At 41.3% G+C, this 16927-nt stretch overlaps 1 protein-coding gene across 2 annotated transcripts in view; it reads right to left on the bottom strand.

Annotated features, from left to right (window-relative positions):
• Positions 1-16927, bottom strand: part of CPAMD8 (C3 and PZP like alpha-2-macroglobulin domain containing 8) — a 204962-nt gene that overhangs the window by 69482 nt on the left and 118553 nt on the right. For both annotated transcript variants that reach the window (XM_089667566.1, XM_089667561.1), the window contains exons 22-28: positions 15592-15734; positions 11736-11787; positions 5470-5768; positions 4521-4746; positions 3837-4013; positions 2388-2469; positions 2142-2298 (exon numbers count right to left, since the gene is read on the bottom strand). In XM_089667566.1, coding sequence (XP_089523692.1) covers positions 2142-2298; positions 2388-2469; positions 3837-4013; positions 4521-4746; positions 5470-5768; positions 11736-11787; positions 15592-15734 — 1136 coding nt within the window. The remainder of the gene's footprint in view (positions 1-2141; positions 2299-2387; positions 2470-3836; positions 4014-4520; positions 4747-5469; positions 5769-11735; positions 11788-15591; positions 15735-16927) is intronic.

Raw genomic sequence — 16927 nt, 5'->3', positions numbered from 1 at the left:
TCCCTACCTGCTATATCTGCTACTGGACCTCATCTTGCTCACCTCCTAGTGCGGCAATCCTGAGGACTGTGACCTGGTGCTGAGGGTGACCAGCTGATGTACTTTTCCAGCTGGTCAGTGGGAGCTACTCTACTGCTATAGCTACTGCTCTCCGAGCCTGACCCCTGACCGTGACATAGATTTTTATTTAAAGATTATTCATAATCTAATGTCGATGGATAGATTTAAATTTGAAATTAGTATAGGTTATATTATAATAATTACAAAATTAATCTTACTGATTGGAACAGTCATTCGTTCTTTAGTTATAACTCTAGAGTAGCCCTTAGGTAGTCATTCCATAGATCATTTGATTCATACTGCAAGTTTTGAATGATCGCATTCTTATAGATTCCCCCCCCCCCCCCATGCTTCCATTGACTGCCCACTTTTGCATCTTTTCTCCTGTTCACGTTTGAATCTGGGATACCCTACCATCATGTCCAGTTCCTTTTCAGCTAACTGCTGGCTGTCTTCTAGGATGTGAGCAGGACAATTCTTTCAGGACAGATAATTCTACAACTGTAGCAAGTTGCTACCCAGAGGACTTAATGCCCATATAGATCTATCCTCAGATCAGGCATTTTCTAGATCAACCTTCAGTCAAATTCCTGTACACCAGAAACCAACCCCTTGTTCCTGGCAGACTCTCCTCAGAAGCATCTAATTTCAGTTATCTACCTGAACACATTTACTAACCACTCACCCAAGGATCACTTAAGGTTTCAAATCAGGAAAATGGGTACAAACTGAGATCATGCTGTTATTGAATCCTTTTCATACTCCAGAAGATATTTGCAGTTGGAGAATGTGCACTGAGAATCCATTATTACACATATGGCAGGAATATATGACCTTGCAAGGGTTTTGATGAGACATACAAAGAATTAGTTAAGTGGTGTTTGGTTCAAGAGTTCTGTTTCTTGGGAACAATAATTAGGCATCTGTCATGGCCAGGGAATATATTCCAACTGGTGAGCAAGGCTCATCAGGGATTGTACTGCTTGAGGAAGCTATGGAAGGCAGGATTTTCCAAGCAAGGCTTACTCAGCTTCTATAATGCTGCCATCTAGAATGTTCTGACTTATCATATCTCTCTGTGACAAGGGATGTGCATGGTTCATAACAGAAATGCCTTACAGAGGTTGATAACAACAGTGCAGAAGATTATTAAAGGGGCATATTTACAGAGTATTGAAGAACTGAGGGAGGGGAGGTGTCTTCGTTATTAAGTAAGAGTTATTAATATCCTATAAATATTAATATCCTATAGGATAGCTCCCTTCCTGACAATGCCTTGTTTACAGTGTAGCCTTCTGGAGGAGGTTTAGGAGTATTTATTTCCATACCACCAGGCAGTAAAACAGCTTCCTTCCATGGTCCATACAATTTTTTAATGCTAAAGGCTTTTTAGGGTTATATTAAATGTGCAGTATGTATTTATTATGCGATATACCTGTATGTGTTGTTTTTATGAAGATAGTGTTTTCGGTAAGGTATGTGAATTTATTTATTGTGAGGGGTTGCATCTGCATTTAATTTTAAGATTTTTATTTTAAATTGACAATACACTTTTCTGATTCTGTCCAGCTATGCTTATGACTTCATGTTTACACATTATCTAATGCACTATACTACCAGCCCCCAGAAACATTATTTTGAATCTTTAGTCATGCACATGATTAATGCTGCCAGAATGTACCTCCTGATGCACTTGCATTCTAAACAGACCCCTACATTATATAATTTGTTCACATGAAACAATAAGGTTGCGTGTATAGAGGAGATGATACATATAACACAGGATAGACTGTCAAAGTACTCTGTGACATGGGCTTGCTGGATACAATTTAAAACCACTGTTGAATAAAAGAGCACAATACATTGTTTCCACTGTATTATTTACTGGAGTTTCCTGACAAGATTGTTGTTGCATGAGGAGCCCTAAAAAACTAACATTTTTTTTTGGCTTAAAATTCCCCATTGGGGAAATCCCCATCTTGCCATTACTTGTGTCTCTTTGACCCCCATTCTCAGGTGTTCCTCCACCTTCATTTTCTCATAGATATGGTTGCAATGATTTTTTGATGTGTGCTGCTTACCTGGATATCCTTGTTTAAGATTCTACCCATGGCTGGAAAAGAGCCATCTTTCTTCTGGTGCAGAATAATCCAGTCTTTTGCTGCAGAAAGTTCTAATGGATCAATATAGATAAAGCCCCGGGACTGTGCGAAAGATTTCAGCACAAAAGCTGTAAGCCTAATTAATGGATCAAAGAGTGGTATAAAAATATGCAAATCATTATCAACAGGATAGTTCATGTTGGGTGAGTCTGACTTTTTTCTTACCACATACTTCCAGAAGAATCTCTCTCTCCAAAAGCACTATAGGACCCATCTTGTCTCTTGTACGTTAACTGACGTTGGTAGCCTGTTTAACAGGGAGATGACCACAATAAGCCTTGTACTAGTTCTGCATATTGTTATCCCATTGTTTTGCCTGGAAATCTGGTCTGCAGGCAAAACAATTACTTGTTGCATGCATACAATGTCTATAGGGATTTTGCCAGCAACTGGCACCTGCAAAGTTAAGCACTGGCAATGGAAGCTAGCCAATGCATACATTTTATGCATGAAAGTTTTTGGATTGGAGGAACAGAGGTAAGCATAATGTACACCCACCTAACCCCAAGTAAGTACCGTTTACGACCCATAGATTACAATATACAATGTATTGTGCACATTTTTGCAGATAAAAGGGCAAAAATGACATAGAACAGCAAACATGGTAAGATTTTTTTTTTTTTGGTAAATTGAAACAGAAAAACATATTATCGCAATATGCATCTTCAATCCAGAGACTGTACAGTTTTTGGGGTACATTATGACTTCTTTGGTCCAGGAAAGATTAATCAGAGGTTTGTTTTTCTTATGTTTATAAATTCATGTCTTAATTCATAATAAACCCCAATTTCCAATATTAATAGGTTTATAGAAGCATGGAATTGTTGTACTGACAGATTAAAAATAACTTTGTCAAATGAAAGTGAAAAATATGAAGGGGCAAAGGTCTTCCGCATCCAAAAATAAGAGATGAAGTCTTATATACAAATGCCATACACTGCTCATCTGTTGTGCACATGTATGATATGTTTATCAGGCACTATTAGGAAGAAGGTCAAAAGCAATGATGCAGAGACTAAGGCTAAGTAAGGATAGCGATACACAGATAGAATTTTCATTTGAATGTTCATATGGAAATTCTGAAAAATCATTCATCATGCCATGCAATGGTACCATCAATGACAACAATTTTGTTAGAAAGAGTCTTAAAAATCCCATTTGTTTGCCATGCCAATGGTTTGAATTTTAAAGTCCAATTTCAGAATGCTTGGACATTATGAAATGTTTGTTTGTGACCCTACAACATACCATGTAGAAAATGAATGAAGGGTTTTCAACAGTCAAACTTTACTTAGCACATGTGCACTACAATAAGCATGATTTTTCCCTAACAGAAATCACATCCACAGTTAGATTATTGTTTGTTCAGATAAGAAACGAGAACAAATTTCCATCTTTCACTTTTTTTTCACACGGCGGTCAAAAACAATCGTCGAATTGTTCCCATGAACAAATGGAAAAGACATTTAAAAAACATCCGTTTTCAAGATAAATTTTTCTCATGTATGGCATGCTGTCACCCATTCTGATTACATGAGAGGCAAAGGTACAATAAATAACAGTTAAACACACATTATGTGATAAAACAACACAGCAATGTTGAGCCTAACCCACCTTGAAGAAGGTAGTCGACTGCCTCACTTTCCACTTCTGGACACAATTGCTTTGTTTTCTGGAGATACTTGAGCACAAATACATTAGGGGCAAAGTGGATCATATTCTGCTCTCCACATCCGAATGGCAGACGGAGGAGGTTATCTAAATTACTCACAGTCGGACCCATCACATCTCCTACAGAATAATAATAATAATAATGCAATTACTAACAAATATTGTATTTTGCATTCTTCAGGATCTTTAGGAGTGCCAGATTATTCAAAATTATTATTTAGTAAAGGAATTACATCTTTACTGTATTAGACAGAAACCAGCCACCACATAATAAATTAGTCTGACTATAGCCTCTGAAATCTAATTTTAGAGTTTACAACTAGTATAAGAACATAACGTATTGGTGGTTAGCATGTCAAAATAACAGGTAATTATAGGACTTATAAGCTAAGAATAAATAAATAAACCACACACAATACGAGCACTACTCAACAAATTAACACAAAACTATTACTTTATATTTTCAATAGAACATCCTTTACCTGCATTGCCTTCCTAATATATTACTCCAATACCATCAGTATTGTACATTTGCTCCTTGCTGAAGACTCTGATATGTTAGTCCTGTTAAGCATTAAAACTAGCCTTCTATCCTTAAAAAAAAGCTGTTTGATCAAGAATATTAACCTATAATAGAAGCTGTAGCTCTTTCAGACCCAGGGATGACATTGTGTGGGACCCCCAGTGTGAAAGCCTCATTGTGGTTCTCATCTGTCTCTTCCTTCCTCCAGATTTTAAATTCCCCCATGGAACCCCAGCCAGTCGAAAAGCCGATGAACTTCACGTCCGGCTGCTTGGCCGCTGCCCATTCCACGATAATAGAGTCATTGGAGCCTTTGGTGCCGTGTCCTACCTGGGGAAGGTGGAGACAGAGAAGAAAGGGAGGTAGGTGGTCTGCACCCATAAAACTTTTACCATTAAATTATTAGTAAATAAATAGGAAACACCCTTTGAAATTAAAGTCTAACTCCAGACAAACAATGCATATTAAAAAAATGGGCAGACTCAATGGACCACTTGTTCTTTTTCTTCCGTCACTTTTCTGTATATGGGAGCTATTTTGCCTGCCAAAAGAGTTTGACCCAGTCCTGCCATGCTACAGAGACAGGTTGGTAACCTGACTTTGTTCTACTACAGTTAAGCAATACAGCTTGATCACCTTCCTGACACAGTCTGTGATTGGGCAGTGAAGAAACAGCAGAATACTGATCTCTCTCCTGTCCAGAACACTGGATTTTCTCATAGTAATACCTCTTCCTCTCTCTAAAGAGTCTAAAAGCTGCTTTATAAGAGATTGCAGGTGGCTGCTATCAAGTCAAATTCAGGTAGCTGCACTAGCTGCATCAAAAATACATTTCATGATATTTTGACAAATACATAATTGCATTAGTTTTTGTACTTTTAAAATTGGCTGGAGTTTAGTGTAAAAACATGAACATACTGATACACACAGATATATAAAACAGAAATACGTTGCTTAGTAACATGGCCTGTTATTATAATATATTAAAATCATGACTGTAACTGAAATTTCTGTTCTGAATTCAACAATTCAAGGTATTTTATTTACGCTTACCTGGATGAGTCCATTTTTCCAGCTAATCCAAAAAGCACGGAACTCATCCCAGGACAAGATAGCAGCAGTATTTGCACTGGTGATGGGTTCTCCCATCTTGCTGGTTGTTATCCATGTTTTAGAGTTCTGCTGTCCACCAAACACAATCTCAATCATTTCAGCCATGTCATGAGGTCCAGAAGACAGTGCCACATGGGCATCATTATGGGCTTTCACCGTCAAATCAAAGTGCGTCATTCGTTGAGGTTTTTGAACGTACTGATATTCAAATTTGTTGGGAGTAGAAATCTGAATTTTCTCTAGGCCAAAAAAGATACTGCATAAATTTACACAGACTTTACATTTTTACAGAATGAAGAAAAAGAGAAAATAGCAAGTAGTATACGAGAGAAAGAAGAGTGGTGTAATACACTGTTTTCAAAGTCTGCATGATAATGAGATGATGGGCATAAGAGAACTCAGATTAGTTGTTAAAGATCGCTGCACATTACCCTTCAGCCTTGTTCTTTTTGCCATAATGAATAAGCCCATGTGAGTAAACAAAAGAAATTAAAGCATGCGTGGTGTAATGTGTATATCCACACAACTTGGAGCACACAAATGTATCAGTAACCGATACCAGTTTCAACTAAACTAGAACTATAGACAGTCTCTATAGGCTCACCTATGAAGAAAGAGGCACCTTGACTAAGTTTTACATTTGGGACAAGTGGATTTCTTGTTTTGACACCAGGCTCCTTCTAAACCCTCTTAATTGCAGATGACTCAAACACATAGGCCCCAATATTCCCTTAATCAGCCTCTTTAGACCAAACCTACAAATGGCACTTAAAACGCAATGGGTGGAAAGATTTTCTTTCATAAATCAACTTTAGTTGCATGTACAAATTACACAACAGCACAAAGTTCCCATTCATTGTTATTTATGGATATTTACATTTAAAACTTTAAATCCTGCTCAGTTGTTATTGGTACATGTTCTCTTTTCTTCACTTCAGTTTTTGTACAATGTGATTTTGAACTATATGTACCAGTGTTTACACTTGTTCAATGAACCTCAATATAAAAACAACTAGAACTACAGCGTAAAACAGACACAAAGAGAGATGTCTCTGCACCAGGGGTAGTCAACCTTTTGATCATTGTGTGGCAAAAAATGTTTTCAAAGAAATTGAGAGTGCCGGTAGTATAAAAAAAAAAGTCAACTTCACACTCTCAATCATGAAAAGAAAATGTTATTGAGGAAATGCTGTAAACGACTTGAATACTAGCAAGAAATTAATATTGAAATTAATATTGAACTTTGCACTTTCACCCCTCAGATCACCCGAATTCTTGCATCTTTTCCCCTCATATCACCCAAATTCCTGCACTCTTACCCCTCAGATCAACCCCAATTCCTGCACCTTCACCCCTCAGATCAACCCCAATTCCTGCACCTTCACCCCTCAGGTCACCCCAATTCCTGCACCTTCACCCCTCAGATCAACCCCAATTCCTGTACCTTCACCCCTCAGATCAGCCCAATTCCTACACCTCTAAGCATCAGATCAGACCCAATTCCTGCATCTTCACCCCTCAGATCACTCCAATTCCTGCACCATCACCCCTCACATCAGCCCCAATTCCTGTACCTTCACACCTCAGATCACCCCAATTCCTGCACCTTCACATCATATATCACCTCAATTCCTGCACCATCAGACCTCAGATCACCCCAATTCCTGCACCTTCACACCTCAGATCAGCCCCAATTCCTGCAGCTTCACACCTCAGATCATCCTATTTCCTGCACCATCAAATCTCATATCAGCCCCAATTCCTGCACCTTCACACCTCAGATCAGCCCCAATTCCTACACCTTATATCAGCCCCAATACTTGCACCTTCACATCTCAGATCATTCCAAATCCTGCACCTTCAAACCTCAGATCACCCAAATTCCTGCACCTTCACCCCTCAGATTACCCCAATTCCTACACCTTCACCCCTCGATCACCCCAATTCCTGCACCTGCACACCTCAGATAACCCAAAATCCTGCACCTTCACACCTCAGATCACTCCAATCCCTGCACATTCACCCCTCAAATTACACCAATTCCTACACCTTCACACCTCAATCACCCCAATTCCTGCACCTTCACACCTCGGACCTTCTCAATTCCTGTACCACCACACCTCAAATCACCCCAATTCCTGCATTGTCCCACCCTATTTCCTGCACCAGCTCACCTCATATCAGCCCTAATTCCTGCACCTTCACACCTCAGTTCAGTCCCAATTCTTGCACCTTCACACCTCAGATCACCCCAAATCCTGCACCTTCATACCTCAGATTACCCCAATTACTACACCTTCACACATCGATCACCCCAATTCCTGCACCTTCACCGCTCAGATTACCCTAATTCCTACACCTTCACACCTCGATCACTCCAATTCCTGCACCTTCACACCTCAGACCTTCTCAATTCCTGCACCACCAGACCTCAAAACACCCCAATTTCTGCATTGTCACACCTTAGATCAAACCCAATTTATGCACCATTACACCTCAGACCATACCCAATATATGCACCCTCAGATCTCAAATAAGCACAATTCCTGCACCTTCACACCTCAGATCACCCTATTTCCTGGACCATCACACCTAATATCGGCCCCAATTCCTGCACCTTCACACCTCAGACCTTCGCAGTTCCTGCACCACCAGACCTCAAATCACCCCAATTTCTGCACCTTCACACCTTAGATCAAACCCAATTTCTGCACCATTACATCTCAGATCAGACCCAATTTCTTAACCCTCAGATCTCAAATAAGCACAATTCCTGCATCTTTGCACCTCAAATCACCCCATTTCCTGCATCATCACATCTCATATCAGCCCCAGTTCCTGCACCTTCACCCCTCAGATCAGCCCCAATTCCTGCACCTTCACACCTTAGATCAGCCCCAATTCTTGAACCTTTACACATCAGATCACCCCAAATCCTGCACCTTCACACCTCATATCACCCTAATTCCTGCACCTTCACCCGTCAAATTACACCAATTCCTAGACCTTCAGACCTCGATCACCCCAATTCCTGCACCTGCACACCTCAGATCACCCTAATTCCTGCACCGTCACACCTCAGATCACTCGAATTCATGCACCGCCACACCTCAGATCACCCCAATTCTTACATCTTCACACCTCAGATCATCAGCAATTTCTGAACCTTCACACCTCAGATCAGTCCCAATTCCTGCACCTCTAAATTAGTGGTTCCCAATAGCTAGTTAATTACGTGTCCAAAATGCGAGCAGGCTGCTTAGGGCATCTGACTCCAGGATTGTACCTAGCCTGTCTGATGAGGGGGTGCAGTATAAAATGTCAGGGGGCAAAGGATTGGTTGGTCAGCAGGGCAAAAGATAGTATCAGCAGTTTCTAGGGCAGTGTACAGAGGGCAGCAGGGTAGAGGATGGGAGGTCAGAAGGGGAACGTACAGGGGGTCAGCAAAACAGAGGACAGGGTCCAGCAGGGTGGGCAACAGGGGTTAGCAGGGCACAGGACAGGGGTTAGTAGGGTAAAGCAGCCTTTATCAACCTGGGTGTCCAGGCACCCTGGGGTGCCTTGAGGTTTCTTCAGGGGTGCATTGCAAAGTGTCTAAAAGTTGCACAAAACTAGTATACAAGCCAGCAGGTGAAACAAGCCTGCCTTTTAGTTACACAAAGCCACAGGTTTTCATTGTGCACCATTACGACCTTCTAGCTGCCAGTGTCCTGACAACCAATGACATCATCAGCTGCTAAGGAGGATGTCAGCTGCCAGCCCAGCATCCTAGTTTGACCCTCCCCTGCCCCTCTCCATCAGTGCTGGGGTCGCATTAGCTCAGTGATGGATAACAACTGAGGAAGAAGAGAAACCCTGGAATACTAGTCAGTACCAGTGTGCAAAAGTGTATTTGCTTTGGAAGAATAAATCACCTCTAGTGTTGGGTGTCCTATGTGTGTGGATGTTGTTGCATTAAATAAAACTATTAAAATAGTTTTTCACAGTTTAGATGTGGGTGCCTCAAGACTGTCCATAATTTAAAAGGGTGCCTTGACTGAAAAAAGGTTGAAAAACACTGGGGTAGAGGACAAGGGGTCAGCAGGATAGTAGACAGCGGTTAGAGGTGCAGGAGACAAGGGTTAGCAGGACAGAGGATGGGTTCACCAAGGCATAAGATAGGGGTCAGCAGGGCAAAAAACAATGGTCAGCAGGGCAGAGGATGAAATCAATAGGGCATAGAACAGGGGTAAGCAGGGCAGAGGATGGGGTCCACAGGACAGGGTAGAGGGGTCAACAGGGCATAGGACAGGGGGTCACCAGTGCAGAGGATGGGGTCAGCACAGTGGAGGAAGGGGTAAGCAGGAAAAAGCATGGGTCCAGCACTGGAGATGATCAGCGGAGCATAGGACAGGGTAAGCAGGGCATAGGATGAGGTCAACAAGGCATAGGATGGGGTCCGCAGCGCAGAGGACAGGGGTCAGTAGGGCATAAGACGGGGCCAGCAGGACGCAGGATGGAGTCAGCAGGACATAGGTTGGGGTCCGCAGGGCATTGGGTGGGGTCAGCAGGGCATAGGACGAGGTCAGCAGGGTAGATGACAAGGGTCAGCAGGGCATAGGATGGGGTGTACAGTGCACAGGACAGGGTCCGCAGGGTAGAGGAGAGGGGTTAGTAGGACATAGAGTGTGGTCCGTAGGGCATAAAACGGGGTCCACAGGGCACAGGACAGGGTCCACAAAGTAGAGGACAGGGGTCAGTATGACATAAGATGAGGTCAGCAGGGCATAGGATGGGGTCTGCAGGGCAGAGGATAGGTGTTAGCAAGGCATAGGATGGGAACAGCAGGGTACAGGATGTGGACTACAGTGCACAGGATGGGGTCCACAGGGTAGAGGACAGGGGTCTCTAGGACATAGGATGGGGTTCACAGGGCACAGGACAGGGTTTGCAGGGTAGAAGAAAGGGGTCAATATGACATAGGATGAGGTCAGCAGGGCATGGGATGGGGTCCACAGGGCAGAGGACAGGGGTTAGCAAGGCATAGGATGGGTCAGCAGGGCAAATAATGGGGTCAGCAGGATATATGATGCAGTAAGCAGGGCATAGGACGGGGTCCACAGGGTAGAGGACAGGGGTTAGTAGGGCAAAGGATGGGGTCCGCAGGGCACAGGACAGGGTCCGCAGAGTAGAGGTAGGACGAGGTCCACAGGGCATAGGACAGGGTTAGCAGGTCAGTGGATGGGGTTACTGATGGCAGGACACTCAACAGAACTCTTCCTTCCCACGCTGCACACAGCTGAGATCAGATTGTTTTGCAAACACATGCTCAATCTGCACAGTGTGACTGTAACTGGCGGTTGTAGCTATTCTGCTTTTCTAATCTGAGCCAGCTACAGTCTCACTGTGCAGATCGAGGATGTGTTTGTAAAACAATTTGGTGTCAGCTGTGTACAGTGTGCAACTCCACTACATGTCCAATCCAATGAAGAGGATGAGTGCACTCCGAGGATGGGAGCATTAACTTATCGACCCGTGCAGACTCAGCTTCCGTTGGAGGAGGGGATTGGGCTGTGCTCACCATTCAACACTGCTTCAGTGTCATGCAGGCAAGCAGAGTGAGTTGGGCGGGAATGGAGTCAGGTGGGATATGAACTGGGAAAGAACCGATCATGTTAACCCCTTAAAAGCAGCTGCAACCACCGGCCGGTTTTGCTGATGTGGGAGGTGGGTGTCCCAGGCTTCCCTCACGTGCCATCACAAAAGCAGCTGCGTGCCATGTTTGGCACATGTGGCAGGGGTTGCCGACCCCTGTTCTACACAGTAAAGTTACATTGTCATTTCTATGCCCAATAAGAACTAAAAAGAGTAAAACTGGGAAGAGCAAAATTTTCAAAATAAGCCAATTATCTATAGGGATAAAACCTTGTTGCATCAACCTTACTGCTAATTATTTTGTAGAGAAAGAGCAACCTTTCAATAAAGAGAACTTTATGTAGCATGGTGGGCAGCAAGATTTCTGTACATGGTTGTTTACAATACTGTATCTTTGGACATAATCCTTAAAAACTAAACGATACCATCTGGGATTAACTGTTGAACCTTAAACTCACTGTACTCACAAACATGCAGAAACATAAAAACACAATAATATGATATTGTTTCAAATATTACAAACTTTAGCAAATTAATGTTTTTGAATAGTTTATTTTATTTAATTCACTTACCATTGGGGCACAAAAACACGCTGTATGTGTATTCTCGGGCTAGGCCCTCTGGCTGGAAAAAAAGAACAACAATATTTGATTTTGAATTTGATTGGAGCCTGTGTAATTTTAAAGGGGTTGAAGTTGTATGAATGAGTAGAAGCATAATGTTGAGCAGGACATACTAGGTGTACATTTCAGTGAAAGGCTATCACCTCCATAACATATGTGAATTGCACTGTTAACACCCATGCTATCCCATCTATAACTGATCCTATCACTTAACCTGACACTGAAAAATTAAAGAGATGATTCTCTTTACGACCGCAGCTAAATTGACCCAACATGTAGCAATCAGTGGGGGGCAAGCCTGCCGAATGCACCAGTCACCCCAGCATTTCCAAAATTTGTCAAAAGTTGCATAAGAATTGGATCTGGGGACAATGATTTTTCATCTTAACCATTACTCTTGACCTCCTCGCTAATGCAAGATGAACACCTAAATGTCTGCATTTATATTATTAATACAGATATATTGTACATACAGTAACGATCCATTAAGGGAAAGGTTTAGCAGTTGCCACATATTCTTTTCCAGCAGAACAACTTAACTTTAGACTCACACATTCAGGCAAGAAAAGCTCCAAAAATGTTATTGCAATGCCATGAGTGCTGTAAGACTGAGTGCACACAATTATTTTTAATAACAGGTTTTAATGGGCAACTCTACAGGGATACACTTGGAGAGCACAGACCATAAGACATCATATACCATCCAGGTACAATATTACAGAAATGAAACACAAATGTGGCAATCCTACAGTAAGGTAGTTGAAAACTAAAGATAAGATCACCAACATTAGTGCTAGACACATGTCAAACATGTAATTATCAAAGATATATGCAATGTGCAGACCAGTGTTTCCCAAATGCAGAGAACAGCCCATTAAAGAGAGAGAAAAAAGGGTCTGTCCGATAAGCTGCACAATAAAAAATAAGAGGGGAAATAACTAAGAAAAAAAAGAAAGAGAAAAGAAAAAGATCAGAAGCATCCTATGCAGCCCCACAGGACACCTATACCACCTGGTTAATATTTTGCAGTTCCTCTCTTGTATATGGGTAGAAAGACTTGACTTAAAGAGAGGGAGCACATTTTTTGACATATAATATTGATGCTTGCTTTCTTGCTTCTAAAATTACCATAAGGAATCTAAAAAAACACTAATTACTATAGTAAACATACATTACTATAAAATGTTATAGCAATTTAGTTATTTTCTGCAGTGTGTTATGTATTTAATTGAAATGGTAAGTAAATTTCCAATGTTTCACGGTTATTTTTCTGGAAACACCACAGTATCACTCTTGTGATTTTGACTGAGAAGTATTTTAGGAGATAAAATTAGTACCAAAATAACTAAATTAAAACATAGATAAATAGTAGGAATGGTCCTAAAATGACTTTGTAATTAAATTTTTTACTTTTTTCAAAAAATGATTATTCATTTGCCCACTCAAAGAACAGCATAAACACATAGCTGCCAAGTGTCCTGATCTGTCTGGGACACTCACGTTTTTCAGCAGCTGTCCCAACACGACCTTTTCCTGGGCTGCTAGAAAGTCATTGGGGTTGATTTACTAAAACTAAATATACTGTGTACTGCCAGTGCACTTCAAGTGGAGTTGCTTTAAATCCGCGGGGAAGCTCTGAAATGAGGCGAAGCTCTGCTGATTTCTTTCATCCAATCATGTGCAAGCAAAAATGCTGTTTTTTAATTTTTTTTGCATGTTCCCCTCAGATCTAGAGCAACTCCACTTGCAGTGCACTTACAAGTGCACTTGGAGTCCACAGCCTATTTACCTTTAATAAATTAACCCCATAGTCTGTCACGGACAGCTACTTAAGTGCATTCAAGTTCTATCGCGTGGGTTCACAAACATATGTCCACAAACTATAATTCTAGATGAGCAGCGTAGCAACCAATAGCACTGCTAATCTGGGTGGGAGAGTTCCTGATGAGTTGCTCTGCCTCTCGCTGACTCTTTCCTAGCCCACAACATTTGACTCAGGAGAAGATGGATGGAGCCAGGCTGGATGGTGGATGGAGAGAGGGACACTTGGACCTGCTTTTAGAAGAAGGTATGGCGCCATTTATATCACAACATGCAGTGCACAGGACGCTGGTACAGAGAGTTATGCAGAAACGGCTGAACATCATCACTAACATTGTGTCACACTTATAATGCTGGCTGCAGAAGTCTAATCATCATCATCATCATCATCGGTGTGCTTACCTTTCCAGCATGCAGATTAGGCAATGCTCACACTGATTAGGAAATTATTCCCCTTGCACTTTTCACACTTTTTCCTATCTTTTTATTCATTTACTCTGGACACAAAGCAGGTAAACACACCGATGACTAGGGATAATCCTACAATGCACTGTGCTCTCACAGTGCATTGTGATTGGCCAAAGCAATGCACCTGACCACACTATATAAGGCTGCTTACATAGCAGCATTGTGTAGTGTGTTGCTGGAGTTTAGTGGATAGTTAATGGTGCGTTAGGAGTGTAATTTAGTGTAGGGCAGTGTTGTGAAGAGCAGTGTAGTGGTGTCAGTAATGTGTCAGTGTGTTTTACAGCACCTCTGAGTCACCGCTGTTCCCATTTTTTCTTTCTTTGTTACATTTTTTTTTTTTTTTGCAGCACCAGGTTCTGTTGCTGTGTCATTAGTGTTCCCCCTTCTGTGGCACAGGTGCTTCTGTGGCACAGGTGCTCCTCTTTCTGCATCAGCAGTGGTTTCCTTCTTATTTTTTTTTTTGCTTTCCTATTTTTTTTATTAAATTAATCAATTTATTTCTATGTGTGGCGGAAAACTAACACTGCACATCACCCTGAACACACCATCCCCACCATGAAACATGGTGGTGGCAGCATCATGTTGTGGGGAAGCTTTTCTTTAGCAGGAACAAGGAAGCTAGTCAGAGTTGTGGGGAAGATGAATGGAGCCAAATACAGGACAATCTTAGAAGAAGAAAACCTGTTAAGAGTCTGCAAAAGACTTGAGACTGGGGCAGAGGTTCAAGTTCCATCAGGACAATGACCCTAAACATACAAGCAGAGCTACAATGGAATGGTTTAGATCAAAACATATTCATGTGTTAGAATGGCCCAGTCAAAGTCCAGACCTAAATCCAAGAGAATCTGTGGCAAGACTTGAAAATTGCTCTTCACAGACGCTCTCCATCCAATTGGACAGAGCTTGAGCTATTTTGCAAAGAATAATGGACAAACGTTTCACTTTCTAGATGTGCAAAGCTGGTAGATACATACCCAAAAAGACGTGCAGCTATAATTGCAGTGAAAGGGGGTTCTACAAAGTATTGACTCAGGGGGGCTGAATACAAATGAACGCCACACTTATCACATATTTATTTCTAAAAAAAATTTGAAAACCATTTATTGTTTTCTTTCCACTTTACAATTATGTGCCACTTTGTGTTGGTCTATCACATAAAATCCCAATAAAATACATTTACGTTTTTTGGTTATAACATGACAAAATGTGGAAAATTTCAAGGGGTATGAATAGTTTGTCAAGGCACTGTAATATGAGGTCAAACCTAAACACTTTCAATTTGTATGCAATCAGGCAGGGCAGGCCCTTGCACTACAAGGTTGAAGGTAAATCTACAGGAAATTGAAAAAAAAAATTGTATAATGTATTGCCAGCTTTAGTAATAGAACAGACATTAGATGCATATGCATGCATTCAACAAATAAGCATGGAAATGTGCCAAGCAAGTAAAATTCATGAATTATAAATAGTGTATTATATTTATTGCTGCATATATGAATTAGGAATTAGATCTCACCTCCACCATCAAACTTCTGCGGACAAAATCACTCCCAACTGGAGATTTCCTCTCACTAAGAACTTCTTCAGTATATTTGCTGTTCTTCAGACTGTTACTTCCCTCTGAAAGGCAGCTAACTCCTGAAAATGCCAGACCTCTGGCTGGGATATAACAATCCATTAATAAAATCAAATAATTTATTGAGCAATAAAAACCTAATCAGATGTTCCAAGCCACAATCAAATTATTGATCAGTCTGGTAATTCTATATAGAAATACACAAAGTTAAAAGGCCTCCCATTTTACTTTCTCTCTGTTTATTGTAAATTTCCAATTATCCTTTGCACTGGTGGCACTGTTGATGATGACCTTAGCAGTGGCAGAATCACCAATTCTGCTGGCAATAAAAACCATTAACCAGTAAAGGAAAACGCACAACCATCATACCTCAGTTTTGTACCAAATCAGTAAAAATAAACATAGAGGGGAGGGTCCTTAGTGGACTCCAAAAAAAGGAATTTATGGTGAGTATAAAAATCCTATTTTCTTTTTCACCCACTGAGGGACATAGGAGTTCTTTAGACTGTCTAGTGGTCAAAAAGCAGTCCAACAGAAGGGTGGATAACACAGAAAAATGGTTAACAGATGTAAGGGGACGGCCTGAAGGACACAACACCTGAAGCTGGCATCAGATGAGGCCTGAATATCCATCAGATAGAACTTGGAAAACAAATGCAGAAATCCAGGTGGTAGCCTTGCAAACTGGGAAAGGTTGCTTGATGCCGAAAACAACAAGAAGCACTAACAATGAGCACCCGGGAATTTTCCTCCTACATAGAGTGTGGTGGCTACCCTTGGGACATCGGTTGGGCACTGACTTGTACACTAAACCCACAGACAGCAACCAACTACTCCTTTACACTAGTTCTTATCCACAACATGATTTTAAGTCCATAAGCCAGTGTGCTGCATTGTTTCAGAAACACACTTAAGGGATCTTTGGCTTAAAGAGATGCAGCAACGTTTTTGGAAAGGGACTATACTCGATCACTTAGTGATCAGAAAATACAGAGGGGATTTTTGAATCCACTCTTCAGCACCTTAAACAAAATGAGTCCCCTTCTCCACATAATTTAATGCCCGCAACCAATTTATATTTGAGGTAATCAAACAACACTGGTGGATACTTATGGAGGTCCAGTATATCCAGATATCCCGGAATTCAAGCATTATCCAATTCAGGCATTCAGACACAATAGAAGTTTATAGGATTGGTTGATCAAAGCCGATTTTCAAAAGGAGGCCATAGCAGAGTTAATACTATGGCTAGCAACTTAGTGAACACCCGAGATAC

This window comes from Staurois parvus, unplaced genomic scaffold, assembly GCF_062004578.1.
Source record: "Staurois parvus isolate SC_StPar_1 unplaced genomic scaffold, SC_StPar_1.0 ptg000053l, whole genome shotgun sequence".
In the NCBI taxonomy this organism is placed as follows: Eukaryota; Metazoa; Chordata; class Amphibia; order Anura; family Ranidae; genus Staurois; species Staurois parvus.
This window is presented reverse-complemented; position numbering and strand designations above follow the sequence as displayed.